At 43.8% G+C, this 27,030-nt stretch overlaps 1 protein-coding gene across 3 annotated transcripts; it reads left to right on the top strand.

Annotated features, from left to right (window-relative positions):
* Nucleotides 1–394: 394 nt before the first annotated feature.
* Nucleotides 395–25,623, top strand: LOC144122010 (glutathione S-transferase 1-like). Of its 3 annotated transcripts, none has more exons than XM_077655512.1 (7): nt 395–461; nt 1,185–1,280; nt 4,141–4,353; nt 8,020–8,078; nt 19,450–19,591; nt 21,467–21,631; nt 25,300–25,623. In XM_077655512.1, the coding sequence occupies exons 2-7, from the start codon at nt 1,248–1,250 to the stop codon at nt 25,441–25,443; spliced, it is 756 nt and encodes a 251-aa protein (XP_077511638.1). In that variant the 5' UTR covers nt 395–461; nt 1,185–1,247; the 3' UTR covers nt 25,444–25,623. The 3 variants fall into 3 exon arrangements, with proteins under 3 accessions (XP_077511638.1, XP_077511641.1, XP_077511639.1); XM_077655515.1 differs by having other exon boundaries at nt 21,467–21,677; nt 25,300–25,360; XM_077655513.1 differs by lacking the exon at nt 395–461 and adding an exon at nt 580–662.
* The last annotated feature ends 1,407 nt before the right edge of the window (nt 25,624–27,030 follow it).

Consider the following 27,030-nt stretch of genomic DNA (forward strand, 5'->3'; position numbering starts at 1 on the left):
TTGAAACACCCGTTTGTAGACGGTTGTTTACAAAAAGTATAAAGAGAGTTCGAAGACTGTTATCACAAGGCGAAAGCTAAGTGCGACAAACAACTTTTGTAGCGCAAGAGCGGTACTAAAAATAGACAAATGAGAACTTTGAGACACGGACAGTATACGACGGCCGTGCCGCTTCAACCTCAATGACACAGCACAGATCATTACTAACCAATACAAGACACCAGTCCTCTTTTCAGGCCAGGAAAAGCAATTAATGACGTTCTTACTGCCCCAATCCGGGGCTCCGATCGGCGCTGTAGCGGGGCGTGGAAAAAACTGCCTGCATCGACCGGAAATCACTATCACCGCCTTGTAAGGAAGCAGTGCCCCAAAGAAACAGGCCTCTTTTCTGCGGAGCATAGAAGCGTCCGTCGCTCGCATAGAAGTTCCTCCAAGCCAAGCCATCGGTCAGCCGTCATTGTGTGAGCGCCTTACCGAAGTTTATGACGGAGTGACATTTTTCGTTCGAATGGGCTGGAAATATCTCAAATATATTTTCCTTCCTTCTCCTTTTTTTCAGCGATTTTAAGAGCAGTTACGCAGTCGGCAGCCTGAACAATAGTGTCTACGAGAATATATTTTCGGGTGTGCGGTAACGAAATTCCACGATAAAAGATGACTCTGTAAGGCTTCATGTGTTTTATATGTTTTATGTATATACAAAGTTTCCAGTAGTCATGATGCTTGGAATAAGTTGATTATATCAGAAGCTCCACGTTGATTTTACAGAAGCACGAGACAAGTAGAAACGTGATGTGAAAAAAATGCGCAATTCTTGTATGTGTTTATGCTTGCTGTTTAATGAGGTTCAATTGAGCTCTTAACTCGTCTAGCATCCTTGCAAACTTCGTGCTTGTTGTGCGCAAGCTAGTGGCACTTTTTTCACATTATCATGATTCGTTTGAATCAGTGAACGAAAACAGCGGTGCCCTTTTCATATTCCTTCCCGATACATTTTTTACTACCCTATCCATCCCTACTACACTCAGTATATGATTTCGTTCCAGAGCTGTATGCTTTAGGGTCACCGATGCAAGTAGGCGGTTATAAAACGGGCAAAAGATTATTTAGAGAGTTAATAGATTAAAAGTGCTGCCTCTTGTGCTGAAACACTCTAAAGGAAGATTCCATGCATGTGCATCCAGTGCCCAGAACCGGCGCAGACAGCGTGGCGACTTTCGCGCCCTCTGCGATACCTCTGTCATCAGATGTTCTGCTGCTGTTCTTCAGAAACAACCAAAGTAAGTAATGGCGTTAACTCTGTACACCTTATTTCTAGCCGTTATCAGCCACCTAATGCGGTGTGCTGCGCTGCTGCTATAATAAAGCTGGGCGATTTGGACAGAATACTGCCGCAACTGGTCGCGCATTCCATACTCCACGTCGTCCTTCAAATTACAGTCTACATGTTTAACTGAGATCCTTCAGCCTATTTTACTTTATCGTTATGATGTAATCGTCCAGGCACTGAGAGTTCAGTCTTTCAGATATTCAGAAAATACAGAGCAACCTTGCGCGGTTGTCAATTAATTATCGCAATTAAAGATGAATTTCAGGCTTGTTTGGCATCAAATATTTCACCTCTGTGAATAATATTAATGTCCTATCGTGTTGGATTTTGGACAGTTTTTATCGGTGTGTGCTATCGACCAGCCGGTTCTCGGCCAGAATTTGTCGATTTCTTAAATGACGAGCTGCCGCAGATTTCGCTGAGGTCCACGCTAGTATTACTTATTCTGGGCGGAGATAATAAATAACATACTATAAGCTGGGCAATGGCATCACCTTTCACTTCCCAAGAAAATCAGTTTTAGTGTTTTCATTTTGTTCAATTATTGCACCTTCATGTTTTCTAACAGTTGGCCCGGAAACATACGCGCGGCAATCATACCTTAAACCTAGTGCCTTAGTTAAGATGTGCCCTTAACTACTCACGCGCATAGATCGGCAAGAATGATCCGATCATTATGCACGTTCGCAACTGACTGTTAAAAAATATTTTTTTGAATCGCAATACCGATAAGTTCTGGAGTCCATTTCGTCATCAACTTATAAGGAACTGAGGATGCATGGATTCCTGGATTAATAATTAAAAGCAGCACTTTTGTTTCGTGGTTCAACCATGATGTGAAGAGACATTTAAATAAACCGAAACGCGCTTACAGAATGACAACGCAAGCTAATCCCCCTGTGGAATGGAAAAAAATATATAAGAAATTTCCTGCTTTACATTGAGCTAAAATTGAAGATGCAAAACGCAATTATTTTAACGTCACTGTTCGTTAATGTGCTAAAATTCGACCCAAAAAGGTTTGGCGTGTTGCCAGTCAGAAAAGTAAACACGCGTTACCAACACTAACCAGGAACGATGGTACACCAATATCATTAGAAGAATGCACCGATGACTCATTCGTGGAGGAAACTGCTCTTGACTCATTTCTAATATTTTTTATTCACCAGCCATGGGGCACATTTCAGCCCTATCACAGTTGCAAAAAACGGTGTGGCCCGAGCAATCGAGAGGTTGCCCTATAACACAAGCACAAGTCCTGAAGTTACAAGCACAAAACTTCTCAAATTAGTATGCAACTACTCATCTATTTTTGTGGTGTCATTATTCTAGCAGTCACTTAACGCAGAAACTATTCCGGACGACTGGAGAATTTCTAATGCAAGCATTTAAGAAACTTGGTGTTCTGAAACACGGCTTGGTTCTTTCTTCTAACGATACAAGACATTACGTGTGCAAAACTCTTATCAGAACTTCACTTAAATATCCTCCACTTATATAGCAGCCTCAACAGGATAATTTTATTAATTTTCTCGAATAGATCCAATACAAAGCAGCAAGATTTATCGCCTAATCTTTCTCAGGTCACCAAAGCATATCTGCATTGAAGCATTCTCTACACGTTTCAAAGACTAGCAACACTGAGGTGATTTGCTATTACGATATTTTATACCTATCATAGCAACTTTCCCTTTTCTCAAGTTATTATCTGACCCCCCCCGCTCAATGTTTCATCAGCCTTATATCATGCTCGTAAAATGTGAAATGTTTGCGCTCGCCAAAAAATCAATCTCCCATTCTGGCCATAAGCGAGTGGTACTTTTTGTTGTCCAGCTTCGTGTCATTGCCGAACTTCCCGCATTTTCAGTCTGCATTACTAAGTTTTCTGTGCAGCCATGAAACTTAGTAATATTTTGCAATTATTTATTGTGTTTATTTTTTTTGTCATTGCCAACGATCATATCATTACCTCAAGTATTCTATGTAATATTTTGAATTTTTGCGCTCTTTGAATGTGTATAGTAGTGTTTCCTCTTTTCTTCCGCAAAAAAAAAAATGCTGTAAACTTTTGCTCTGCTTTTTACTTTCCTCTGATCTTGCTTTTTCATCAATCCCATTCGTAGCGTAAAGCCCTGCTGGGCCCTTAAGGCACTCAGAAATCAATAAGTATAACCGTGGCATGCGGAAGCTTGCCGTAACAAGCACTCTCTTCCATTTTTTTTTGTTCTCTATGCCCACCAGCAAAAGGCTCGTTTGCATGAGCGTCTACGTATGTGCTTAGAGCTGTGCTGTAGTAAGCACAATTTCGACCAACTCTCGCCAAACTTCTCGACTCACAGTTCCCATCGTGATTTTGCTTGCTAGAAAAACTCCGGCACAGCAAAACGCCGAACGTAGCTGGAATTACGGTGAAGTAACATTCGTCATGATCATCAGCAAGCCCTCTATAGTAAAAAGGCCTCTCTCATAGGTTTTTGAATAAATAGCTCAAATTAAACTCAGCAAATTGAATTGAAGAAATATTGTTCAGGATATAAGTCTAGTCGGGCCACTTAAGTATGCAAATTTTTTTTTTCTTACGGAGGTGGGGAAAGGGGTGGTAGCGCCTTTCCGCCGCAAAGTGAAATCAGGGGTGAATTTTTATATACCTTCCCCTTTCGTAATACACAATGAATGGGAAAGTGCTACCATGAAATTGCCCCTTCCTGTTGCCTGGTAAGCCTGGTATTCCCCCGCAGAGTGTTCCAAAAAAAGCTTGAACGGTCTTTTTTTTTATCTCCTCTCCTTGCTGCCGCTGGTATTCTTTTCAGAGGGCCAACAGTAAAGTGCATCCCCTCAACGAAGGCAAGCTGGGTGCCCCAAAGGGATTCGCCAACAATCCGTTTCCAATGGAGCTGTACCACATGGAGGCCAGTCCACCGTGTCGTGCCGTGCGCATGGTCGCCAGGCACCTGAACCTCAGCCTCAATCTGATCCCGGTGAACGTTATGGCGGGAGAGAACATGACGCCCCAATATCGAAAGGTGAGCAAGCACACTTTATTCCGAAAATATCTTTTTTTTTTCAAACCAAGAGCTGTTAAGTGCCAGTTTCTAGGATTCGCCTCGTATTAGTAGTAACATGTCGTGGCAGTCGTAGTTCGCGCAAACAGTCACTGCGCTATGATGGGTACAACTCGGAAAGTGGAATTCGTTTGTTTTTCAGCGTTAAATACACAGGAAAAAGAAAGGAGATACACGCCGTGGTTACGATGTAGATAGCACAGTGGTTGCCGAGGAGATAGTATAACAAGAGAGCAGGAATGCGTGCGTGGTTACTACCGGAACATCTGGAGGGTGATTATCGCGGATTGAGGGGAGCGGGGCAATGCAAAACCAGACAATAGTTATTGTGGAAGCTGGCGGGTATGGCGAGAGCGTAAGAAGGCGCAACCGACGTGTGGTGGCCACGCAAATCACTGGGAGGGCACCTACCGTCGAAGGAGGAAAAAAGAAGATATGTCGAGAGTTTAGGAAAGCTTAAGCGAGGATGCTTATTAGGGGAACCATCCGCAAGGTGGGTACCGTAGAAGGAGGAGGGTGTGGCGGGAGTGCAGAAATTAGGAGGATAGTTGCCGCAGAAAGAGAAGCCGGCGGAATTCACAGGACACCTAGCCAAAAAATCAGTATGTGTGGAAAAGAAAAAAACGCCCTTGAACTGTACAGGTACGAAGTCGCTCTCTAACTGTTGACGTCAAGATATCGTCAATTGTGAATAGGCTAACAGCTGTCGCTGATTTCGACAAAATTTCGACTAGAGGATTTAACGTCGTTTCCACCATGCTTCACAATAAACGCACTCAATTATACACAATCAAGCTTCCCTGAAGGACCCGATACATGCGCTTAGTCGGAATTGCAGGAGTATCGGTTTTGATTGATGCTTGCAGAAACAAAGAACACTACACTTTGCTTGCTCTACCTAAATCCGGTTTTTGAGGCACACCGAAGTGGTTACGGGAATTATTATTAACCCCCTCATTATTGACGTAAAACGAAAAATTAAGAGGTGTCATGTTACTTCATTTCCAAGAGATCTTTAAAGCTGGCGAGGCTCTTGTGTTGGGCAGGATTATGCGTAGCTGCCTAACGAACAGAATGGGCACGTTTTACGTACGGGGCCCCTTTTTTGGTATTGCATTATTGAAGCACACATCCTTAATCTATGCCTAAGACATCCTGAGTGAAAGCAGGCTTCAGTGCTCGCATCACACCGTGTGCCAATACCAAACCCCCTATACTCTGTTTGCATCATAGCAGAAGCTCTAGAGGTTTTCTTTCGCTCAATATGACTTCACATTCGAAACCAAAAAAATACTTGAATATAACAGAAAGAGTTCTGTATGAGTTCTGATACACTTCTGCTAATTAGCGGACAAGCCTTAGATATTGCTTACCCAATTACAAGAGCGTAAAGCACCTGGCTGTGAAGCTTTTCTGTCTCAGGTTTAAATTTTACCTTTCGCGAAGAAAAGAGTGCAAAGCGGTCATGTTATTCCGTTTATGTCTTAATACATCGCTCTAAGAAGAGAGCTCCGAAAGCTGGAGGCGCAAAAGCGCATGTGGACAGCCAAGACTAGTAACACTGCCGGGGCTAGCAAAAATCTTTTCCTTCCGTTTTACTATTATTTTTTATTAAAACCACTACCACCACCACCATATTGAAATCCGCGAAGCATGCTTCGCTTTTGTGCTAAGAGCCGTGGCGCAATTTCGGCACAAACCTGCTCCCTGCTGCAGCAAATCTGTTTTCAACGACTTCTTTTAAATTTGAAAGCCGAAATTAAAAGGACAGTGGTCACTGGATGCATCTACTGCTCTACGTGGTTCGCAGATGCGTCATAATAAACACCTTCGCCTAATTGTAAAGAGTTATGCGCTGGTTGTCACTGCCTTTCAAGGGTAAAAGTGCGAAATGAATTCTAAATTTAGCAGCTATTATCTCCGATGCCATGCATGTCATATCAATTCCAAGAAATGCATCAGTCACAGTTACGCTTTCCATTATGTTTCCAATATGATCATGCACGCTGTATGCAACGACTACAAGAATTTTACATTAATTTTATTGGATTACAGTATTGGCCAGGATCATTATTATCTCAACATGTGTTCGCTCGTCCCATATCATGCATGCATGACCGGATTTCTTGTATTCGTTATGATCTGTCATTGTAAAACACTTCAAATACTAATTTTGAACTCCCTGCTTTTTGCTATCCAAGAAAGCGGTAGAAAGTCAGTGCACTCTGATTTGCCAACACAGGAGGGTCTGCCCATAATGTGGGTAGCAATGGGTTGAACGTTTTAACACTTGACGGTTCATTAAAAAGAAATATAAATGCATCATAAGTCTCATAAAAAGTTAGTACAGTAGGAGGTCCCAAAAGAAAACTGTCTGGGAGATCTCCCATCAGATATACATGAGTAAAGTACACAAGTTTGGCAGAGGAGCTAGAACAAACATATAGGTCAAGTTAAAACTTATTAGCATAATTACCGGCAATGAATACATTGTACAATAGTTAGCGGGCAAAATTGATCAAAAAAGGCATAAAACAGCAAAACGTAAGAGCATGAAAGAGAACGCAAAAGACATCAGATACATCAGATACCAATGAGCGATGAATGGATGCAGAGATTATAAAAACAGAAGCGGAGTCGAAAAAAAATAAAAACAGTATTCGAGACGAGTAACTATATGCCCGTTGGCTGTCGCAGTGGGGAACAGAAAATGAGATTAAGGCAACCTCAGGTATGGCATGAAGCTGAATGAGTTCATAAGAAGTGTTTTTTTAGTAAAGTGTAGAAAGCGAGCTGCAAACGTGCGGATTTGAGTGCTAGTGGTAATGAACTCCATGTTTTTATGGAGGAGAAAAAAGCAGTTTGTTTTTCATAATTTGTGTTCACTTTTTGTTGAAGCATATTGTTTTGTTCAGAGAGTCTTGTGTTAATGCTCTTAGCAAGGAAAGATGCGGAGCAACAGAGAAGCCGATTAATATCATTGCGAGCGCTGTAAATTCGAATACCTAACCTAAAATTAAGGAGGTATTTTAACGGCAGAATGTTTAGGTCAGAGTAAAGAGGTGAAGGAGAGGCTATGTATGAGCTGAAAGATATAATTCAAAGCTCTTCATTTCGAAAATTAGAAATGCATGACAAATGGCATGAATACGTATATAACATAAGCGCTGAACATAAGCGAAACGAAGGGCCCACTATGAGGGACGGCGGAAGGTGAGTTCAAGGTAGCGCCGTGGACCATTTCCGGACAATTAAGTTATTCAGAATGATTTTCCACGAACTCCCTTCATATTGTGCCGTTGGGAACGAACTAAATGGTACCGGATAACGGATGTAACAATACGTCCCATGGTTGCAGAAAAAAAAACGCTGTCTGGGATAACTATGCCGTAATGCAAGTGCAGATATGCGTTAACTCCTTTCCAATTCTAGCATATTCAAACTTCTGCTCACCAGTTAGTACATCTTGAGAAACATTGAGAAAAACGGGCCAAAGGGAAGACGGTCGACAAGATCGCTTGTTTCGCGCTGCTTTTCAAGATGAACTTGCCCAACTCTCTCAGCTTGTGAATTTGTGTACTTTACGACACAAATTAATGTGATGCTCTCGCTCCCTTACACTCCCAGATCAACCCTCAGTCTGTGCTACCAACCCTGGTTGATGACGGTTTTGTGGTGTGGGAAAGGTAAGTGGTCGCTACATGTTCGCACAATGTAATCATAGGCAGCCGCTGCGATCTCATTACACCAATAGCTCATTTCTGTACCGGTGGTTGAGGTCTTGTGGCTCTGCCCTTCTGCCCGCCATTTCATCTATGCGCGGGGCGTAAGTGCAGAGTGCCAAAAAAGGTTAAGTGCCGGAAACCTCACTGTGAACATTACTGCCGACACTTGATAGTTCCTGTTGTCTATTTGACCACCTTGCCGCTCTTAAACGATCGTAGGTTACTATACCAAACTCCTGTTCAGAAAGGAAGGCCGGCAGGCATTTGCGGGTTTTCTGACCTCCCTTAGGCCTGAAGCAAAGATTTCTGTACGGATGGGGCTGTTTATTTAACCACACACACCACAAGTAGCAGATTCTACATCTCAGGTCTTTAACTAAACACAAACTAGACGCGATTAGCAAATGCAAGCCAAGATTGAAAACTTCCGTTTCATTGATACACAGGCAATCGGGTTTCCTCTAAATCATTTAATGCTTAACAGAGAAATTAGCGCGTGTGCTAAACTGTAGCGGTAAACCAAGGCTAACAGCGTGTTGCGAGAGCTAAACAGGTTCGCGGATAGTACGTTCTTTGGGTTTACATCAAGCATTCTCTCTCAAGGACAAAAACATTCACAGCATGAGAAAAAGAGGCACAGTGTAGCAGCAGTAGTAGAGATTTATTAAAATATAATAAAAGCAACGAAACGATTTTCGCTAGTCCCGACATCCCCCATCGATACTGTAGCACCTGAGCTGGGGCAGCGGAAATAAAAGGTAGTAGGCAGAATGGAGAAATGAAGTGAAAGAGGTGAGGGGACAGAAAAAGAGAATTGGGGGCGGAGGTAATATATAAAAAACTATTTAAACAATAATAAATATTGACAGGGCAAAGCTCGTCCGGAAAGGCTTTTTTTAAGTCGTAGATGAGTTACAAAACTTCACAGAAGCATTCTGAACACAAAAGGCCGCATTTGTGTTGTCACATATGGCCGACGCAATATGGGCACCACAGGTACAACATTTTCAATGCGTATATAAAAAAAGGTAACAGAGCAACTTAAGAGAGCTTACGTAAGAGAAATTAGCAGGCGTAAGCCTGCCAGCTCACTTCTTGAGCGCAGTCACCGCGCGCTGCGGCCTGATGTAACCCAATGCCATGTAGCTGGCGATTATACCTCTGCGTGGTTCAACGTATCAGCCGCCGTGACGCCGCCGCACGCCTTCTGATCTGCGCACTAATTTCGCGAAGCCAGTCGCTGCCGCACCGAGGCCCCTACCAGCCCCACCAGCTGCCGCATCAGGTTGAATTCGGATGCGCCCACCGTCTGCATGCGGTCACTCTCAGCTTTACACTCATAGGTCCCTACGAGTCACCATAACACTCCTGACGCAGTGGTGCAGCGGTGCACCACTGCCCTGCGATTGCAGGTGCTGCCACAGGTGGAGTTCACGCGACCCAGGTTGGTCTCCATGAGCAACCTAGCTCTACCAATCATTAATTTAATCGCCGCCTGTCAGGCTGAATGAGGACGCCATCTTCTATACGTTCCATCGAGTGTTAACAGCCCCCATTTCCCACCAGCTGCCGCATCAGGCTGCGTTCGGAAGCGCCGACCGTCTGCATGAGGTGATTCTCAACATTACATTCATGAATCCCTGGGAGTTGTGAAACCATCCTGGCGTAGTGTTACAGCGGTTAAGCGCTGTGCAACTGCCCTGAGAAAGCAGGTGCTGCCACCGGTTGGGTTTGTGCGACCAATCAATAATTCAACCACCGTCTGACTTGTTGCATGTCGACGCCATGTTTTGTGGGTACCATCGAAGGTTAACACACACGAACAGAGGGGTTTTCGCTCAATGGGGCAAGTCGGGCAATCCTTGAAAATTGTAATGAAAAAAGCATCTTCGATAAAAACGGGAGATGAAATGGTTAGAAGCCTTAGTGCTGATAGAAATAACTATGTGATAGCTTTCTCCCCAGCAAAGTTAAATAGGTAGGAATTCCGTTTCAACCCTACTTTCTTGAAATAAGTGTGGGTAGAGCGCTTGACTTAATTCTCCTCATCTAAGTTAACACTTCTTCGGCTGTCATTTTCAGTGGTCTGTATTTATAGGTTACGATACCCAGGCGCATGATTGGGTGGTTTATAGCCAATACACACTGCCTTTCTGTACGTCTACAGAGTTTCTCATGAATGAATGTCAGTCCACACGATTTTTTACCTCTTTTAGACACGTTTCTTTATATCTTCGCAGCAATTTTGTTTTAACACGCAATAGTCTAGGCAACTGAATGCATTAACAGGAAAAGTAACTAATATTCCAGGTTATCTTTAACCAAAACACCCTTTGATAATTTTAGAGTAGCCTAAGGCATCGAATACAATTACGCATCCACATAACTTTACTAAAGAGGTGGCCCTTGACAACACGCAGAGAAGATAGGGCGAGGAGATATTGTTCGATTGCAGCTCATATTTTGTTCCTGCCTTTTAAAGCATAAGAATTACTAGCTCCATTGAGCGAAAATCCGTCTCTGAGTGTGCGTGCGTGCGTGTGTGCGTGCGCGTGCGTACGTGCGTGTATGTGCGTGTGGGCGCATGTGTGCGGGCGTATGCGCGAGCGCGTGTGTGCGTGTGTATATATGCGCGTGTGCGTGCGTGTGTACGTGCGCCGCGCGCGTATGTGTGTGTGTGTTTGCGCGCGCACGTACGCAGCGTGCGTGCGGGTATGTGCGTGCCTGCGTGTGTGTGCGTGCGTGCATGTGTGTTGGTTATGTGCATGCTTGCCTGTGTGTGCGCGCGCTAGCGTGTGTTGCTTCCTAAACACGTCGTTTCAAGTTTTTTAAACATGAAACGACGTGTTCAGGATGGAACACGTTTTAGCGCCGACCATTACAGAGCGACTAAAAAAGAAGTGTAACACCGCCCGGCATCTCTGTTGTGGGTACATGTATGGTCATATAGCTAATTTTATTGCCAATAGTTAGACAGTAAGCTCTGCCGCGGTGTCTCCAAAAGCGTTTCCACCATGGTAACGTAGAAAAGCCAGTCTACAAAAAAGCTTCGAAATTTTTTACCATGTATGTTTGAGAATGATATCGTTAATTGCAGTTGATTGAGAACATGTTTAAGGATTATAATCTGGAGCAGCCGAAGGAGAAAAAATTCTGCTTCCTTTTTGTCGTTTTCAAAGTTCGCCATTATTACTTAAATTGTCGCAGTTTCGTTGAAAATCTCTGCAATCTGTTATTATTTTCTGTCGTGTAGTTGTGCACGCAATCTTATTTTTCAGCACATTTTAAAAATTGCCTATTGCTCGGGAGAATACATCGCATTGCTTTCATACACAAATGCAAGAACCTTATTCGCATACATCCAGTATTTCTGTTGGCGGGCAGTGAACTGATTGACTTCGTTACATGTTTTCAGGCTTTTATTCTGTGATTATGTAGTAAACATGTTGCTTTTCTGCCAGGTGAGATAAATCCTGCTAAGAAGGCTATTCAGTAAAGTCTGAATAGACAGACTTGGTCGGTACGCGACTTGTTTCTTCAATGTGTTATAAAAATAAGAAAATAAAAATATAACAAAGCTGCAAAATACTATTTAGCAACTTGAATAAGTGGCATGCTGCCCTGTCCTGCAAAGCATTTACCGACAAGTGACGATAGAAATGGTAGGGAGTAGTAATGATTGGGACGACATTTCATAATACGGACGGAGAACCCATTGCTCTACGTGTTCCTCGCTCTTCATGCTGCTTTATTTTCTAGAGTGTTTCCTACAATTTGGCAGGGCACACCAAACTATTGAGCTTACTGCATTCTTCAAGGAGAGATGGTACATACCAGGAAAATATTGCACGAGGAGAGAACGGAAAGTAAAGCGCTGATGTTGTCTACCGATGCAATATGTAATCAGTCCCAAAAATTGGAGCTTTCACTAAGCGTGAGTGCATCGTCGTGGGATGCAATTAGAGATGTCGAATGAATCATGTTTCTCGACATAGGGCCGCGGAGTAGAAGCGAAGTTGTTCCTTGTTTCACATTTAGGTAGAACACATAAGGCAGCAAATATGTTTTCTTTAACATCTGACCTCTAAAATAACGTATACTATCTTTGATTACACGATTAACAAGATAGCCAGATCAGTTTCAAATGTAGTGTTCAAAACAAAAAACAGGCTTTTGATCGCAACGCCAAAAATAGCCTCAAACTGTTTTCTTCAAGAACTCACATCGGGAACTCATATTACTTCTTATTGACAACCACGTAACAAGTTCTGGCTTCCTCATTTTGTAAAATGAATTAAAGAATTTAAAGTGGGTTAATTGTTAGGGGAGTGGCCGCCGCTCGTTAAGGCTAATTCTCCTAAGCGTTGTCCTCACGCGAGTCTCGCAGTGTTCAAAACAAAAAACAGGCTTTTGATCGCAACGCCAAAAATAGCCTCAAACTGTTTTCTTCAAGAACTCACATCGGGAACTCATATTACTTCTTATTGACAACCACGTAACAAGTTCTGGCTTCCTCATTTTGTAAAATGAATTAAAGAATTTAAAGTGGGTTAATTGTTAGGGGAGTGGCCGCCGCTCGTTAAGGCTAATTCTCCTAAGCGTTGTCCTCACGCGAGTCTCGCTTGTAACGTTTGATTTCTTTCCAACCACTAGCAGTAAGAACGGCTTTTCTTCGATTGCAATGGGATAAATTGTCAGCTTATGCAAAAATGCTTGGAGAGAAAATCTGAGATATCGAGAAGCACTGACCACCAATGTGAGAAAATAAAATGCATGGAAACACGATCACACTCAATAAGTGCAAATATTTTCTTTACTGCTCAAACAATTTTGCCCAGGCTGTAGGCTTTATACTTGCAGCTGAGTTTCGGTCTTGTTGAAATCAAAAACAATCTTTAGAGAATTTGGCTGCATTGACAACCTTTTTCATCCTCACTTCAGGAATGCTGCTTTGAGCACATAAAGACTCGTCACTGATAATGCTTTGTAATATATTTTTAAGAATCCGTCCTGTTTTATGTTTGAATTCAGAAAATGCGAGGGTTAATTTCACGTGGTTATCTTTTTTTTTTTTCACGAGATAAGCAAATCAGCGTTTTCCTCGGCTTCGTGATATGAATATTACATGTATTTGCTCTCTGTTTTCAAAAAACAGGCATTAGTACACTAGATTTTAGCCTTGTGCTGAAACCAACAATTCAATCGCAATTCAACAATAGGAAACACGTTTTCTATTTTTTTGTAATTTTGCATAAGAAATATTTTCGCACGGGTGTGCGCGGATGTGAATGGATCGGAGCGCATGAAAAGGAGCGCATCGCCTAAGGGGCACTTATGTCCTTCTGCTATCGAAAATATATGCAATAAGTATAAAGAATATGTCAATATTTGAGAAACATAACCGCTTTTATGAGCCTACATTTACATTGATACATTCGGCCATAGTACAAATTTTATTGTGCACCTCCTCGCTGAAAGTTTTGAAAATGTTGCATTCCGAGGAGAAACAAGCTCCTCTGGCAACAAGTACTTGCTATGCGCGCTATATTATTTTATGTAAGAAGTGGTCGGAAGTCTTGGAGGCATGCCCGATAAAGCATACTTCATTGATGAGAAGACCTCATTATCCAGCTTGTAGGGAAATGTAAAATATAGCGGAAGTCTTGGATGCATGCCCGACAAAGCATACTTCATTGATGAGAAGACCTCATTATCCATCTTGTAGGGAAATGTAAAATATAGTGGAATGCAAGAAGACTGGTGCCGTTTCGCGCAACGCAAAATCAAGAGCCTGGGAGCGCTTACGTACTGATTACAACAGTATGCCCAACCTTCTCCCAGCAGAAGTCATACAGCTGAAGCGTTGTAGGGCAATCTGAAGCAAAAACATTAAAAAGAGTACGCGAAGCAAACAAGAGAGGTGATGGCGACAGGTAAGTTTCCATTTCTTCTTTAAGTGATATGTTACAAATTTTAAAGTGTGGCATACAAGTGCAGGTCCACCGCCGGAGACTTTGGAACCGAGTCTTGCAGAGATAGAAGATTTTCTGCCGCATATCGCGGTGAGGATGCCTAACCAGTTGACAGCAACGGGCTGCAGCCGCCAGCCAGCAAGAGAGTCAGAAGTCGCATTGAAGGCATGATCCGCGAAGAGAGACGGCAAGACGAAAGTGGCGATGGTAAGCGGAACATTTCGTTCTGGCAGTGTTTCGGTGGCCGCGCCAACCTCGCTGCTTGAGGACCGAAATACTTGAATATTTTGAAGCTGCTTTGCAAGCAAGGAGGGTTTGGTGCAAGTTTTCAGTGCTGCTATCATCGCACCATGCATTTTGCTTTTTACTAGTAGAACCTGTGTCATCATCAGCATCATCATCATTATTACTACGCCCACTGCAGAGCAAAGGCCTCTCCAATGTCTCTCCAATTAACCCGGTCCTTTGACCGCTGCGTCCACCCTTTGCCTGCAAACTTCTTAATCTCATCCGCCCACCTAACCTTCTGCCGCCCCCTGCTACGCTTGCCTTCCCTTGGAATCCATTCCGTTACCCTTAAGGACACGTGCAGTGAACGCAAAAACTGAAGTGATTGCGAACAAGCTCTCACCTGTACTACAAAGTATTTACGCCAAACTAAAAATATTTTGCCGCTTTCCACAACTTGGGGATATTCCAAATGGCTCACTGCGCCGCCGCGGTGGCTCAGGGGTTATGGCGCTCGGCTGCTGACCCGAAAGACGCTGGTTCGGTCCCGGCCGTGGCGGACGAACTTCGATGGAGGCGAAAATCTAAAGGCCCGTGTACTGTGCGATATCAGTGCACGTTAAAAAACCGCTGGTGGTCGCAATTTCCGGAGCCCTACACTACGGCGTCCCTCAAAGTCTTAGCCGCTTTAGGACGTTAAACCCCCATAAACCAAATGCCTCATTGCTCTGTTGTCCTGTAATGCAGGCAGCTGTGCCAGTATGTGCATTTGCATGTTCTAGGTCCCTCAGCCCATTTGTAAAGTCACAGTAATCAAGCTCTCACTGCAACACAGCTGAAGTAGCTCGTGTGTCTTCAAAAAAAGTTGTAATGTTTTTGCGCCTTATTTGCTGTCTGACGCTTTACATTACGTCACAGCAGCAAATACTTGCTGTGCACAGTGATGCACTGTCAGTTTTTGTGCTTAAGACAATAACATGACAATGACATTTAGTTCCTTGAATTTATCAAGAACGTATTGAAATGCTTTATCACAATTTCTTGCAGCATGCACACAAGACAGCCAAGCTAAGGGCAGCCAAACGTGGATGATGTGCTCTACAGCTCGCCAGCACCTGCTGTAGCAATGCCGGGCAGGCAGCCAAAGAGGAAGAGGCAACACACAGGCCTACACAGCGACGACTCAGGAACCGAGCTAGCGGTTCACCGTCGGCAAAATGGCCGAATTGTTGCCGTATAGCCAGCTCTGTCGACAGAACATGAGGCGCGCCGCCTAAAGCTACAGAGGATGAGTGGACACAAAGGCGCATCCAACATCAATCAAGGCTGAAAATGGTTGCAGATTGCAGAAGAGCACCAATGCGCTGAAGAGAGGCACAAAAAAATGGAATTCATAAGATGAAAAAAAAAAGAAAAAAATACAGAAGCTTAAGCAAGGTTTACGTGCCAAGCACTCGAGGCTTTCTGCAAAGCAGCACAGCATAAGGTCGTTGTACCTAGTATTGCGCCACTGCCTTCCAACCCTTTATGAACTGTTTAGATCATTTTAGCGTTCCTGCTGCATTCTCAGTTCATGCTGATATTCACTTGCAGTTGCAAAGCATTCAAAACACAACTTCACCTGTAATCAGAGTCCGTCCCACTGCCACCTCCACTTTGGTTGTTTGTGAAGCACCGCTGGAAAAAGCCATGCTCTCAATGGGTGCGCAGAAGGGTGCCAGGGGGGCTCGGTGCTGCGTCAACCTTTTCGGGATCGAGCTCGTCGCGGTTTAGTACTGGGTCCCTCAGGAACACGCAATGTCATGTAGTGCTGCAATCGTCGTGATGACGGCAGCTGACCGCACCGTCTTCGTTTCGAGCTTCTCTCCCCTGGCATAAGAATCTCGTCTTTCACACTGCAGAATGCTCGCTCTACTGAGTTCCTCGCCTTAATATGGCTCCTGTTGTACCTGCCGTAAGCAAGAAAAATAAATAACACATGCATATTACACACCGGTGCTGCAAAATTGTTTCTTTTGCCTTTTCTGTGCGCATGTTTGCGGGTTCCAGAGTTGCGTCAGCAGTAAAGGCAAACCTATCCTTGATGTCTAGAAAGAATGCAACGCACTGCCTTTTGTTGAAAGCTCACCATCACTCGGCTGTTAGAGAAGATGCGGTCATCGTGAACAGTACCAGGCCAACTTGACACAACGTCATAAAACTGAAGTTCGGGGCCAATAAAAGCCTGTAAAAAAAACAAAAGGAAGTTCAGAAAGCATGTGAAAAAGAGAGAAAGAGTTATCGACAAATTTAGCACTGAGCAGCTCCTCGGCCAGTCGTACCAGGGCTAACTTGGCAGCCAGTTATGCCAACCCGAGCAAGGCACGGTAGGTTCAGGTTGAAGGGGCACGAAGCAGGGACAGTGCAAAGCTTGAAGGCTTGTGGTGTGTGTGCATAATGCCACGTGTACATGCAGTTGAGTTTCCCCCTTCAGGTGGTGATGAGAGGAAACACCTTGTTGATGATGAAATCGGGGTTTCTTGATGACCCGGTGGTACTAACTCGCAAACATTCACGTTACTCGAGGAAAGGAGAAGTTTAACTATTTATTTACAACATAAATAAAACGAGACGAAACAAAGCAAGGAGAAAACTATTTGCATGACTAAACCATTGATCAGACGAATTCAGCCCTCGTTCAACCCAGAGCGCTTGTTTCTAAACCCTCTGTAAGGGCGGAGACAGCCACCAATAAGATTACAAGCGACTCACCTCACCAGTCCGTGGTTAGGGAAAGGAAATAAGGTTTCCGCCAACTAATCACAGGTTGGGGAGAAAGTACTGATTAAACATTTGGGAAAGGAGAGGTTGCAATCAAATGCACAAACAGCACAAACGCGACCACCCTCTCTCAAGGCACCCACGGCACAGCGGTTACCACTTTCCTAACATTTGTTTTTTCTTTCGCACACGCGACCAACATATGCCACGAGACGATCACAAAAGCTGTTTACAGACCACACCGACAGAGAAGAAGACAGTCGTTACAGGATTATTGGTTTTCCGGTCATTCAGCTAATACTCAGCCGTATCTCGCACATTCCCGAAGCCTCAGCAACCCCTTGACAACGCACACATTTCGACACCTGTACAAAGTTAGGCTTCTTAAGACGGGTTATGCCCGTGACGGCGCGGAGTAAACAAGGACGTCTGCCGCATGAAGGGGAGGCAGAAACGGGACGGGCCCCTTTGTTGGCGACTTCCGACCTCACTGCTGCGGCCTTCTCTGCGAACACGAGACCGGCCAGTTCGCGGAAAGGTCAGCGAACTCCACACATGCTATTTTAGTGTGCTCTCTTGCCTTGTAGACTACTCCGCATAGGTTAACATACATAAATCTCACAATATCTTTGCATGACGTTCTGTGCATGCATCTGTGTGCTGTGTGTGATCTCTCGTGTGAAAAGCAACAGGCTGTTAAAGCCAGACAGCTAAACGCCTTTCCATGGATTCCCTTTTGAATACTGCGTGTCATTTCTGCCGGCTGTAGAGTGGCAAGACACGCTACCGCACATCATACTGCACGCCCATTCTTCACTGATGTGTACCGTTCAACACTGCTGCAACCCGTCACACACCAACAGGCAGTTTTCTGGAGAAGAATTCGCTATTCTTGCCAACGACAAAAATTATAATGGATATGATTTATCGGAGAACAACAATTGTCACTTACCTGCCCATTTATCCAGATTAAACCTTTCGTATTCCTGTACACTTCAGCGTTGTATACACCTAGGCTTTTTTATGAGCACCTGCGTACACTTAATGCACCCAGTAACAGCGGGAAACCTGCGATGCCGTAAAAAATTGGTACATCGGCTTTGCTTCAGAAGCACTCGGCAAGCAGACGCACATTGGAAAGAGACGCAGACAGATCATTTGCGTCACTTCCCAAGTGCTTCTGCTGACAGCAGGCTGAGAAACATTCACCAGGTTTCCCACCGCAGTCTGCATTGCGCAACGTCCGTAATACCGGAGCGTAATACCGGCGGAGCTTCAGTGCGGGTGGTAGCGGAGATCCTCTATTGTCTGCACTCGCATGAAGCTGCAACTCTTCTAGAATAGCCAGCACAGCTTTTTTGCACAGCGATACCGGGCTAAAAATTCCTGGTCGTTGTAGGGCTCCAGTGGGTGTAGCCTATTGGGTGACGAACGGCATTGCCTGGATTTTTCCTGGTTTCCTGCGGCACAGGGATGTAGCACCTGAACTTACTCGGGAACACCGTGTTCGGGAAAGCTGAAGAGTAGTGTCTCGACGTACACACACACACGCACGTGGAACAATAAGAAAAAAAACCACTGCGCTCGTCTGCGCTGCGCATGGGCACGTCTTTCCCGTGAGCTAACGAGCGTACCGCGTGCAGAGCTACGCAGAGAAGCTAGCCTTCAGGTAGAGGAGTGGGTTTAGGAAGCATGAAGGTAATATGCGGCCCCCTAAGCGTGGGGCAGCACCAATGGGCCCTAACTTAGGGCCCCTTATTAAGAGCCGTTTCAGAATTGACATCAGGCCCCCTAACGGTGTGTGAGGCACCCTTGGCAAGGTGAGGGGCTTCTAGAGTCCGGGCCTTGGTCTGAGTGTGTGATTCGGGGGGGGGGGGGGGAGAGTGGTGGGAAGAGAGCCTTAGTCTCATGAGCGCAGATAAGAGACGCGTCTGATGAGCGCAGATAAGAGACGCGGCACGGTATCGTCGCCTTTTCCATATAGTGCGTTCAACTACCGCCCAGGGGAACGCTACCACAGTGTCTTTCTTCGCTTCTAACAGTGCACACTACTTTTCATATCGCTGCTGTGCATAATTACCGTGTACGCAACAATATACTGCGTACAAGGGGGAAGTCCTCCTCGTATGTTTACACTTTTTCTCATTTTGGTGTCAGAGTATAAGTTCTAGCGTTCTGCTTCAGCAGGGAAGCCCTTTAACATACTCAAGCTAATCTCCTTTGCTCTTTCTAAATCAGAAAATTTTGTTTAACGCATCAAGCTACCATCAAGTGTGATCTATTCACCGTAGTATGATCGTTGTTCATCACCTAAAATGCGGCACATTGAATTGAATGCCTAAGTTGAAATAATTTATGGTCTCGGTGTTCAGCCGAGCTGTGCAGACGTACTTGGTGAACCGCTACGTCCCTCATAGCCCACTCTATCCGGAGGAGGCACGCTGTCGAGCCACAGTGGATCGTCTGCTCTACTTCGACATGGGCACGCTCTTTGACGCGTGCCACAAGGTGCTGGTAAGCGAAACTGATCTCAGATATCTTATCGTTTCCTTTTATATCCTATAGCTTCCTAGTTTGTACAGCAAGACAGCTCACATTCTCATTTGCTACAATATAATATGTGAAATTTTATAAATTCAATGAACCCAGTCAGATATGCATTTAGAGAAAGCTTTAAGAATGGGCTTAGAAAAGTATACTCTTGTATTATGTCATGTGCTTGCACTGTAGTTCACAGGAGTAGTGATTATGAAAAAGCCGCGGTTTTTATTTTTAACGCTCTCTCCTAACTTTACTTCGATCACGCACGCGCACAAACGCACACATACACGCACGCACACACGAACGCCAAACAGCTTACGGATGAAAAATTCCTGCAAATATAGCCTACATGGTGGAATAAACGCATGAAGACAATGTCGTAATGAAGAAACAAGGACCGGCGCTACACTCTCAATTGAACATTTATTACATGCACCTAAACCAACTCGGAAACTTTTGTTCTAGTAAATATAGCCTAGCACAGAACTGTGGGTAGAACGCATCTGCTAATAATCTACCTGAGAGATAATAACGAAGCATGAAAGGCATTAATTGATCTATTAAAAAGTTCGATATTCAAGCTTCCTCTCCTTTCTAAAAAGTCTTTAAAATCATCCTTCGTTGCTGTGATTCTTGTCACATTGGTAACAAACAAAACATAACGTGTTTCTTTCTAGCTCAGTTCCGAGTTGTAGGAACTTCTCAACACAAAATTATTTTTTATTCCGAGCTTGCCTGCTTGTAGCAAGATTTTATTATAATAGTTGCCAATGAATACGTTCCATGCTCTGAAAAGTTACGGTTCTGCACTGGGTCGCAAACTTAAACTTGGGAATTATTATTAATTTCCTCTTGATAAGTGCATGCAAGCTGGTACTTGGACCTTCAACGCATTAAGGCTACGTCATCATAATAGTGTCAGTGCGAATTATGCTCTCTACTTGAGTTCGGCAGCATAAATCCAAGAAAAAATGCACTTTGTCGTGACATCCTATGCGTAGTGTTTACCGCGGAGTTTTTAATTATTAGTTCAGGTGCACAGCACCTTCGTTCTATAAGTTTTATAGAAGATGGTACCCAATTTCATCGTGCCGCTGCGCAACTATTCGGTTCGGGAAGGTCTCCTATCAGCAAGTGTGTTTTATTTCCACAGTGCAGAGAACGCCTGTTGGTGAGACGCGCCTGTGTCCGCTCTTGTTTACATTCATATACAGAGAGTTTCCTGGGACCACACTTAATCTGACCACGGCGGCACCCATATACGAGCCTCACTGTAGTCACCGCTAAGATTACTACTTTTTATCTTTCTTTATTTACCATTAGTGCAGGTAGTAGTATATCCTGAGGTTACCTCAGGCAGGGTATTTGTAGAAATGTTACACCCTATGCACTCTTTGCTACCAAAGAATGCAGCCCTGTCTTTGGATCCGCAAGGCCAAACTATTATCTAATGTTACGCATACAAGGGAGAGCATGTGAACGCTTTCCTTCCTAACCTCTGACACTATCAAGTCGCACGTAGGCAGGTTGCACGGCTATTCCTTTTCAGGTTATTGAACACTGACAATAGAATTCTGTAGACAATTAAAACTGAATGAAATTTCTATTAGGAAATTGCGAATTTCCAGTTGTACCTTGTAAAATTAACAGTTTTCTTCTAGAAATATTAATTGGAAATACGGGGGCATGGTGGCGCTCACGAAGATCTTGATGGAGTGGAGATTGTTTCAGCATCTACCCAGCCATTGTTAGGCATGGCGTTCGTAGTTCTTTGGAGCACCATGCGGAGCTTCTCCCGTGGTCCTCGGCGTACTGCATCAAAGCGCAACTCTTCGCCTGCTCCTCCAGTATCCGGTGATCTTTGGCGGCCCGCCTCCGGACTCGGAACAAGAAAAGCCGCTGGTGCAAGCGTTGGAACTTCTGGGTGGATTCCTTGGCGAAAACAAGTTCGTCACAGGCGACGACATCACCTTGGCCGACATTTCCATCCTGGCGTCTCTCACCGTCACCGAGGCGAGTGATCTTCGACAACTTTGGGCAAACTAAAGATATAAAGCAGGTAAAATGCACTGCCGTCGAAGCTGTTGGATCGAATTCGTGTTTATTAATACCTAACGGAGGTTGTAAGTGAAAACAACATAGAATTGAAAGTCGAAAATTTCAAAAAAAATCAAAACAAAACACAGCGGCTCAAAAGCGGTCATGCCAAGAAAAGGTAATAATCTATTTTAATGGGAGAAAAGCGCAATTTCAGCTCATGCCTCTTCTAGACTTAAATCCTCAAGAACTTAGTTTTAAGTCGTAAGCAGCACGGTAGATGAAATTTCAAACGTTTGTAGTGTAACAAACCAGGCCAGATGCGAAAAGAGCTGCGTGAATCGTATATTTCTGAAAATTAAAACACGAACCCAAATGGACGTCCATAAGTAGCGTGAGTTCTCCTTGAGCCAGAGGAGATATTAAATCATAAACTTGTTTAGGATACCAACTAGAGTCATATGTCGTTCGCTCCGAACGGGGTGCGTCTTCGAGCGGCCTCCGCGCTTCCACTGAATGAGACTTGCCATCTCGACGCTCAAGTAGATGGTACTCGACGCACGCTTGAAATGCAGGCAGCCGCGAGGTTCAAAGTAATCGCAGACCGGACGCATTGAGAGCGAGATTACCCAGGGTAATGATTACCACAACAGTGGCTGTGTTTTTAAATGAGAAACATACAAGGCTGAGTAAAACTCCTTGCCGATCTAGATGGTGCGTATTTTCTGGTAACACGTTAGCGAAACTCAAGACGAGCACAACAGAGGCACAAGCAATGAGGCGTAACTAAAAATTGTTCTTTTATTGACAGATGCCCAATATATATAGGCAGGTCGTAAGAAATCACAGCAGCGGAATTAAACATGACACCAAATGTGAGACATCATAAAAGCGACAAAAATAAAAGGACCTTGACAGGCTAAGTGGTCGAAAGTTCCGAAAGTTCCTTGCTCTTTTTGTAAGTCAGCATGCGACGGATCTATCCATCGGTAATCAATAAACTACCTTGGAAGAGACTGTTGCACATCGTATTTTGAATTTCTTACCTGCATACCGATTGCTGTTCAATAATTTATGCGTGGCATTTGCGCCTACAACTACGTCATGCAGTGCGCCAGGACTATTATCCGCGCAAAATATTTTGCAGCTGTTTCAGCAGCTCCAGGCCTTACAAAATACCTAGATATTTCATATGGTTATCTAGTTTCCCCGTTTCTTGAATATTCTGTCTAGACAACCATATACATTATAGATAGTGTCATTCGGTAAAAGACAATTTTAAAGGAAAATTTTATGAATAGCAGTGTTTGGGTAAAAGGCCATTTGTGTGCAATTCATAACTGTCGGCACGTTAGATTTATTTCTTTTAATATTGTTGCGTACAAAACGTATAATATGGGACTGGCAAAAACACCTGCAGAAAAATAACCTTTAGATACCTTTCTAGAATAACATGAAACATTATCACTTCATGTGGCTCTAAACAAGTTATTATAGCAAACGGTGGTACCCACACATTACGCGAAGTCTCGTGCACAAGAAACACCTCCACCGCCGACAGCAACATCCCCGTGTGCCTTCACATGCATACCTACTCCCACCAACTTCCCAGCGGCATAGCATCAAATACCTTTCAGTGGCCTCCACTGGCTTCGTGTCACTCTCGCTGTATTATGAAGATATGTCTTTATACATTATGGCCTAGATCTCAGCAAAGTTTTGATCATATCAAGGCCACAAGGTGACGCCCATGTTTGTACTGCCTTGGCGCCTGTGATATTACGCCATGCAAATGCAACGGCCCTTTATAGTAAATTTCTATTTCCTAACATTGTATTACAGCATACGCAATTATTAATTATTTTTCATGCAACTGTTGATGGGTGTTACTTAAGTGGGCAGCAAAAAAATAATAGCTGCCCCGTCATGGTTAGGCAACGTGCGCATGAGGTGTGCTACCTCTGATTTAGCCACTTTTTTGTTGGTTACAGCAAGACAAAGGCTAGGCACAAGCATTGTGAATGTTCACGAAATGATCAGTTTTATACAAGACTTGGTTGGTGTTTAAGTACGGGTTATACATCTCCATAACCAAACGCAGCACACGTTGTTTTTTTTTTCAGAGCCAGCCGTTGTTTCAGAGATTGTTTTGCCGTAAAGTGTTTTGCAAGTTTGCCATGAATCTTTCTGGCAGGTTGCCACCTGCCAGATGCTTCGGACAGAAAAACATCGGCGAAATTTATTATTGATGCATATAGTGCTAGTTCGCTGTACCATATTATTGCATCGTGACCATTTGGCTCTATAGCAATGGGCAAAAAAGAGAACAATGTCTCAGAAATGGTATTGCATAATACCATTTCTGAGGTTGTGATGACGTCCCAAGTTCACGTGACTTAGCTAGTCCACCTGCCACCCAGGTTACTTCTCTGAGAATGTTAGTGCGCTAGCCCTAGAGCCCTCACTCACCGATTTCACCGACGCCGCCGTAGCAGGTGACAGTTGATTTGTAGACAAGTCGCGACAGGTTGCTCATATAGAGCAACCTGGGTCTCACAAACTCCACCTGTGGCAGCACCTGATGTCGAAGGCAGTGGCGCGTGACCGGTGCACCGAGTACCAGAACAGGTATTAGGACTCCCAGGGATATATGATTGTCAGGTAGAGTATGACGAATGAAATAACGAAAATCTAAATGCTTGCGCACCTAAATAGCATTCGGCCGAACAATACTAAATCGTTCCTCATTGTTATAATTCTTCTGCATTGCGCTCACTTGCTCCGGACTCGAGCATATGATTCCATTCTTCTTGGCGGGCAGAAAGAAGTATTTCTTGAAGAAATTACTATATTCATTTAAACGCCGAAGAGAAACTTTTAAATCGACCGTGCGATGTAATGCAGGGGGTAATTTTTATGCATTGTGCGGGTGGAACATGTCTACGGAAAAAGCTAGTTGGAGGGTTTTGCGACAAAAAAAAAACAGCGGGGCTAAGTCGCGCGATAATTTGACACCAACAGACCGATGCCTCGGTCATGAATGAAGACATTATTGGGCTACACGACATTGAACTGCTTTTAATAAGTCAGTTAGGAAGGTCAAGCGCGGATTCTAGATACTACAGTCATATTCCAGTTTGCTGCGATTTCGTCAAGTTGACGACTTTGCAGAAAGACGGCGGCGACTTGTCTCCTGTATACACATACCTTCTCAATCAGTGTAATCGTTTTAGTTAGCTTTTGAGGTCAAAATATGCAGAGATCACGTGGACTCGACTTGAGTTAGCGCTAGACGTCAGAGAATACTTATTGTTCGATGGATCACAGCAGTTGTGGGATTGTTTACAAGGACACGGTTCAACTTTGCTGCCATCATGGATTCAATTTGCGCTGCTATACTCAATTGAACTTATCTGCATTATGTGGCTAAAATCTCTTTGGTGCCCTTTAATAAAATTCTGGGTTTAATCTCGAGGACATCTTGAAGGCACTGGGTTGCCAACTAACTTTGCTGTGCCTGCAATCAGCTACAATCACTTTTGGTGGCTGTGTGATGAAGCAGGCACATTTTTGACATAGATGAACGAATCATTTCCTTGCTGACAAATTAATGCCCTGACTACACATTTTATTTCTACTTGCAGTGTTCCGACTACGACATCAGCCGTTTTCCCACTGTCCTGAATTACTACGAGCGACTGAAATCAACGTTACCCTATTATGCTGAAGTCAACGACCTTGGCATTCAGCACATGCGAGGCATCCGAACGCAGAGCAACTCAAAGTAAACAAGGCAGGACAAGCGAAGAGGCTACCAAGAAGCAATGTAACAGCTTGTCCTGAAAATTCTTCGGCATCTTTCGGGGCACAAACATTTCCTGGTATTATGGCACACTTGATGGTTATTAATTTTGATTCCACAGGTTGAATATTAAACACTGGCACAAAATAAATTTCAATGAGCAAAACTGCACTGTAATTTCGCCTTAATTTCCGATGAGAAAGAAAACCGAATTGAGGCTGAAGTACGTGGTGGTCATTGTGCACTTTCTTCCTGGCGCTGCTCGAGCGATGAAACAAGATACTACTGCGGATTGCAAAACTCAGACGCAAGACCTATTTTTGCCGGTTGTTGAGGCGAAGCAGGTGAAGGTTTAGCACCTGTTAGGGCAAAGTAATTAGGAGGAAGGCGGTAAAAGGACTGAGGCATATTTACCTGAGGTATATTTGCCTGAGGTATATTTAATTATTTATTTACATACTCTAATGGCCCAGGGGGGAAGGTGTCATTATACATACGGTTGAAGGTAAAGGGTGAGGTTTAAAAACAAGGAAGCAATGATCATAAACTAGGTGAAATGTCGATTTGAGCAAAGGACACAAAAGATAAGTTTTTAAAAGCAAACGAAAGAAAAGAAGAAAAAGAAAAAGGAAAAGATGAAACCACTGATAGTCTAATGAAAGCAGTTTCTTGCAAAGAAAAGTGCATGTACAGAAAACATTTGTTGAGAATACTTTTCTTTTTCGCAAATAGCGACATAAAACTGACAATCGCCTGTGGTCGCTTCACAGAACAGTAGTGGCACCAGAAGAGAGATTTTCCGCTTGGATTAGTTGTTATTTTTCAGCAAGGGCAAAAATCAATTTTCATTTCAATGCGTGATCTGTCTTTGTGGAAACGTCATGAGCTGGAAAAATATGTGAACGAGAAAATGACGTGTTACACGGTATAAGGTGTGAAAAAAAGAAAGCCGAGAAAATGTTCGGCGCGTGGCGAGTGATTGCATACATAGGATGTTTTTTAGTTTGGTGACGTTTTGGTATCGCGAGGAAGAATGAAAGATTAAACCTCCTGCTTTGTTTCAGACAGCTTCAAGGTGGTTGTTCCACGTCACACTATGGGAATGTCAAAGGATAGACGCGTATTCTAACGATGGCTGGACGAGCGAGTTGAAGTTTATTTCTCGCTCTTAGTGGTGCAGGTATCAATGGGAGACAGAGGACGCAGGGAAAAAAAGCTGTTTGAAGGCAGCTTGAGAGGCAGCCTACGCCCAAATTGCCGAGGCAACGTATTGCCTCGGTTGTTCGCAAGGCAGCTGCAGGCTAAGCAGTTGAAACAAGAACTAAAGTATCAACATGAATTAAATATTTGCAGTAGCATTTGAACAGTTAGCATCACAATCAAAACAAAAAGCGATATAAATACTCAAAACAAAAGCATCACATCATCGAAGTGTACAACATAAGCAGAATTCACCCGTATTATAGTTTTATTTGCAGTTCAGAGCAAGTTCAAGCTAAACGTCATCAAAAAGGTGCAAAATTGTTTTTATCCTCCTCACTGTGATATCTCTTAGCGAGATGTTGTTATTTTC

The sequence above is a fragment of the Amblyomma americanum genome, chromosome 2 (genome assembly GCF_052857255.1).
Source record: "Amblyomma americanum isolate KBUSLIRL-KWMA chromosome 2, ASM5285725v1, whole genome shotgun sequence".
Taxonomy (NCBI): domain Eukaryota; kingdom Metazoa; phylum Arthropoda; class Arachnida; order Ixodida; family Ixodidae; genus Amblyomma; species Amblyomma americanum.

Bases quoted from the DNA above. Each gene is read 5' to 3' on its own strand.
- LOC144122010 (XM_077655512.1), top strand. From the start codon at position 1,248: ATGTTCTGCTGCTGTTCTTCAGAAACAACCAAA. The intron at 8,079-19,449 runs GTAAGTGGTCGC...CTCGGTGTTCAG, and splicing joins GGTTTTGTGGTGTGGGAAAG to CCGAGCTGTGCAGACGTACT. The intron at 19,592-21,466 runs GTAAGCGAAACT...CTGCTCCTCCAG, and splicing joins ACGCGTGCCACAAGGTGCTG to TATCCGGTGATCTTTGGCGG.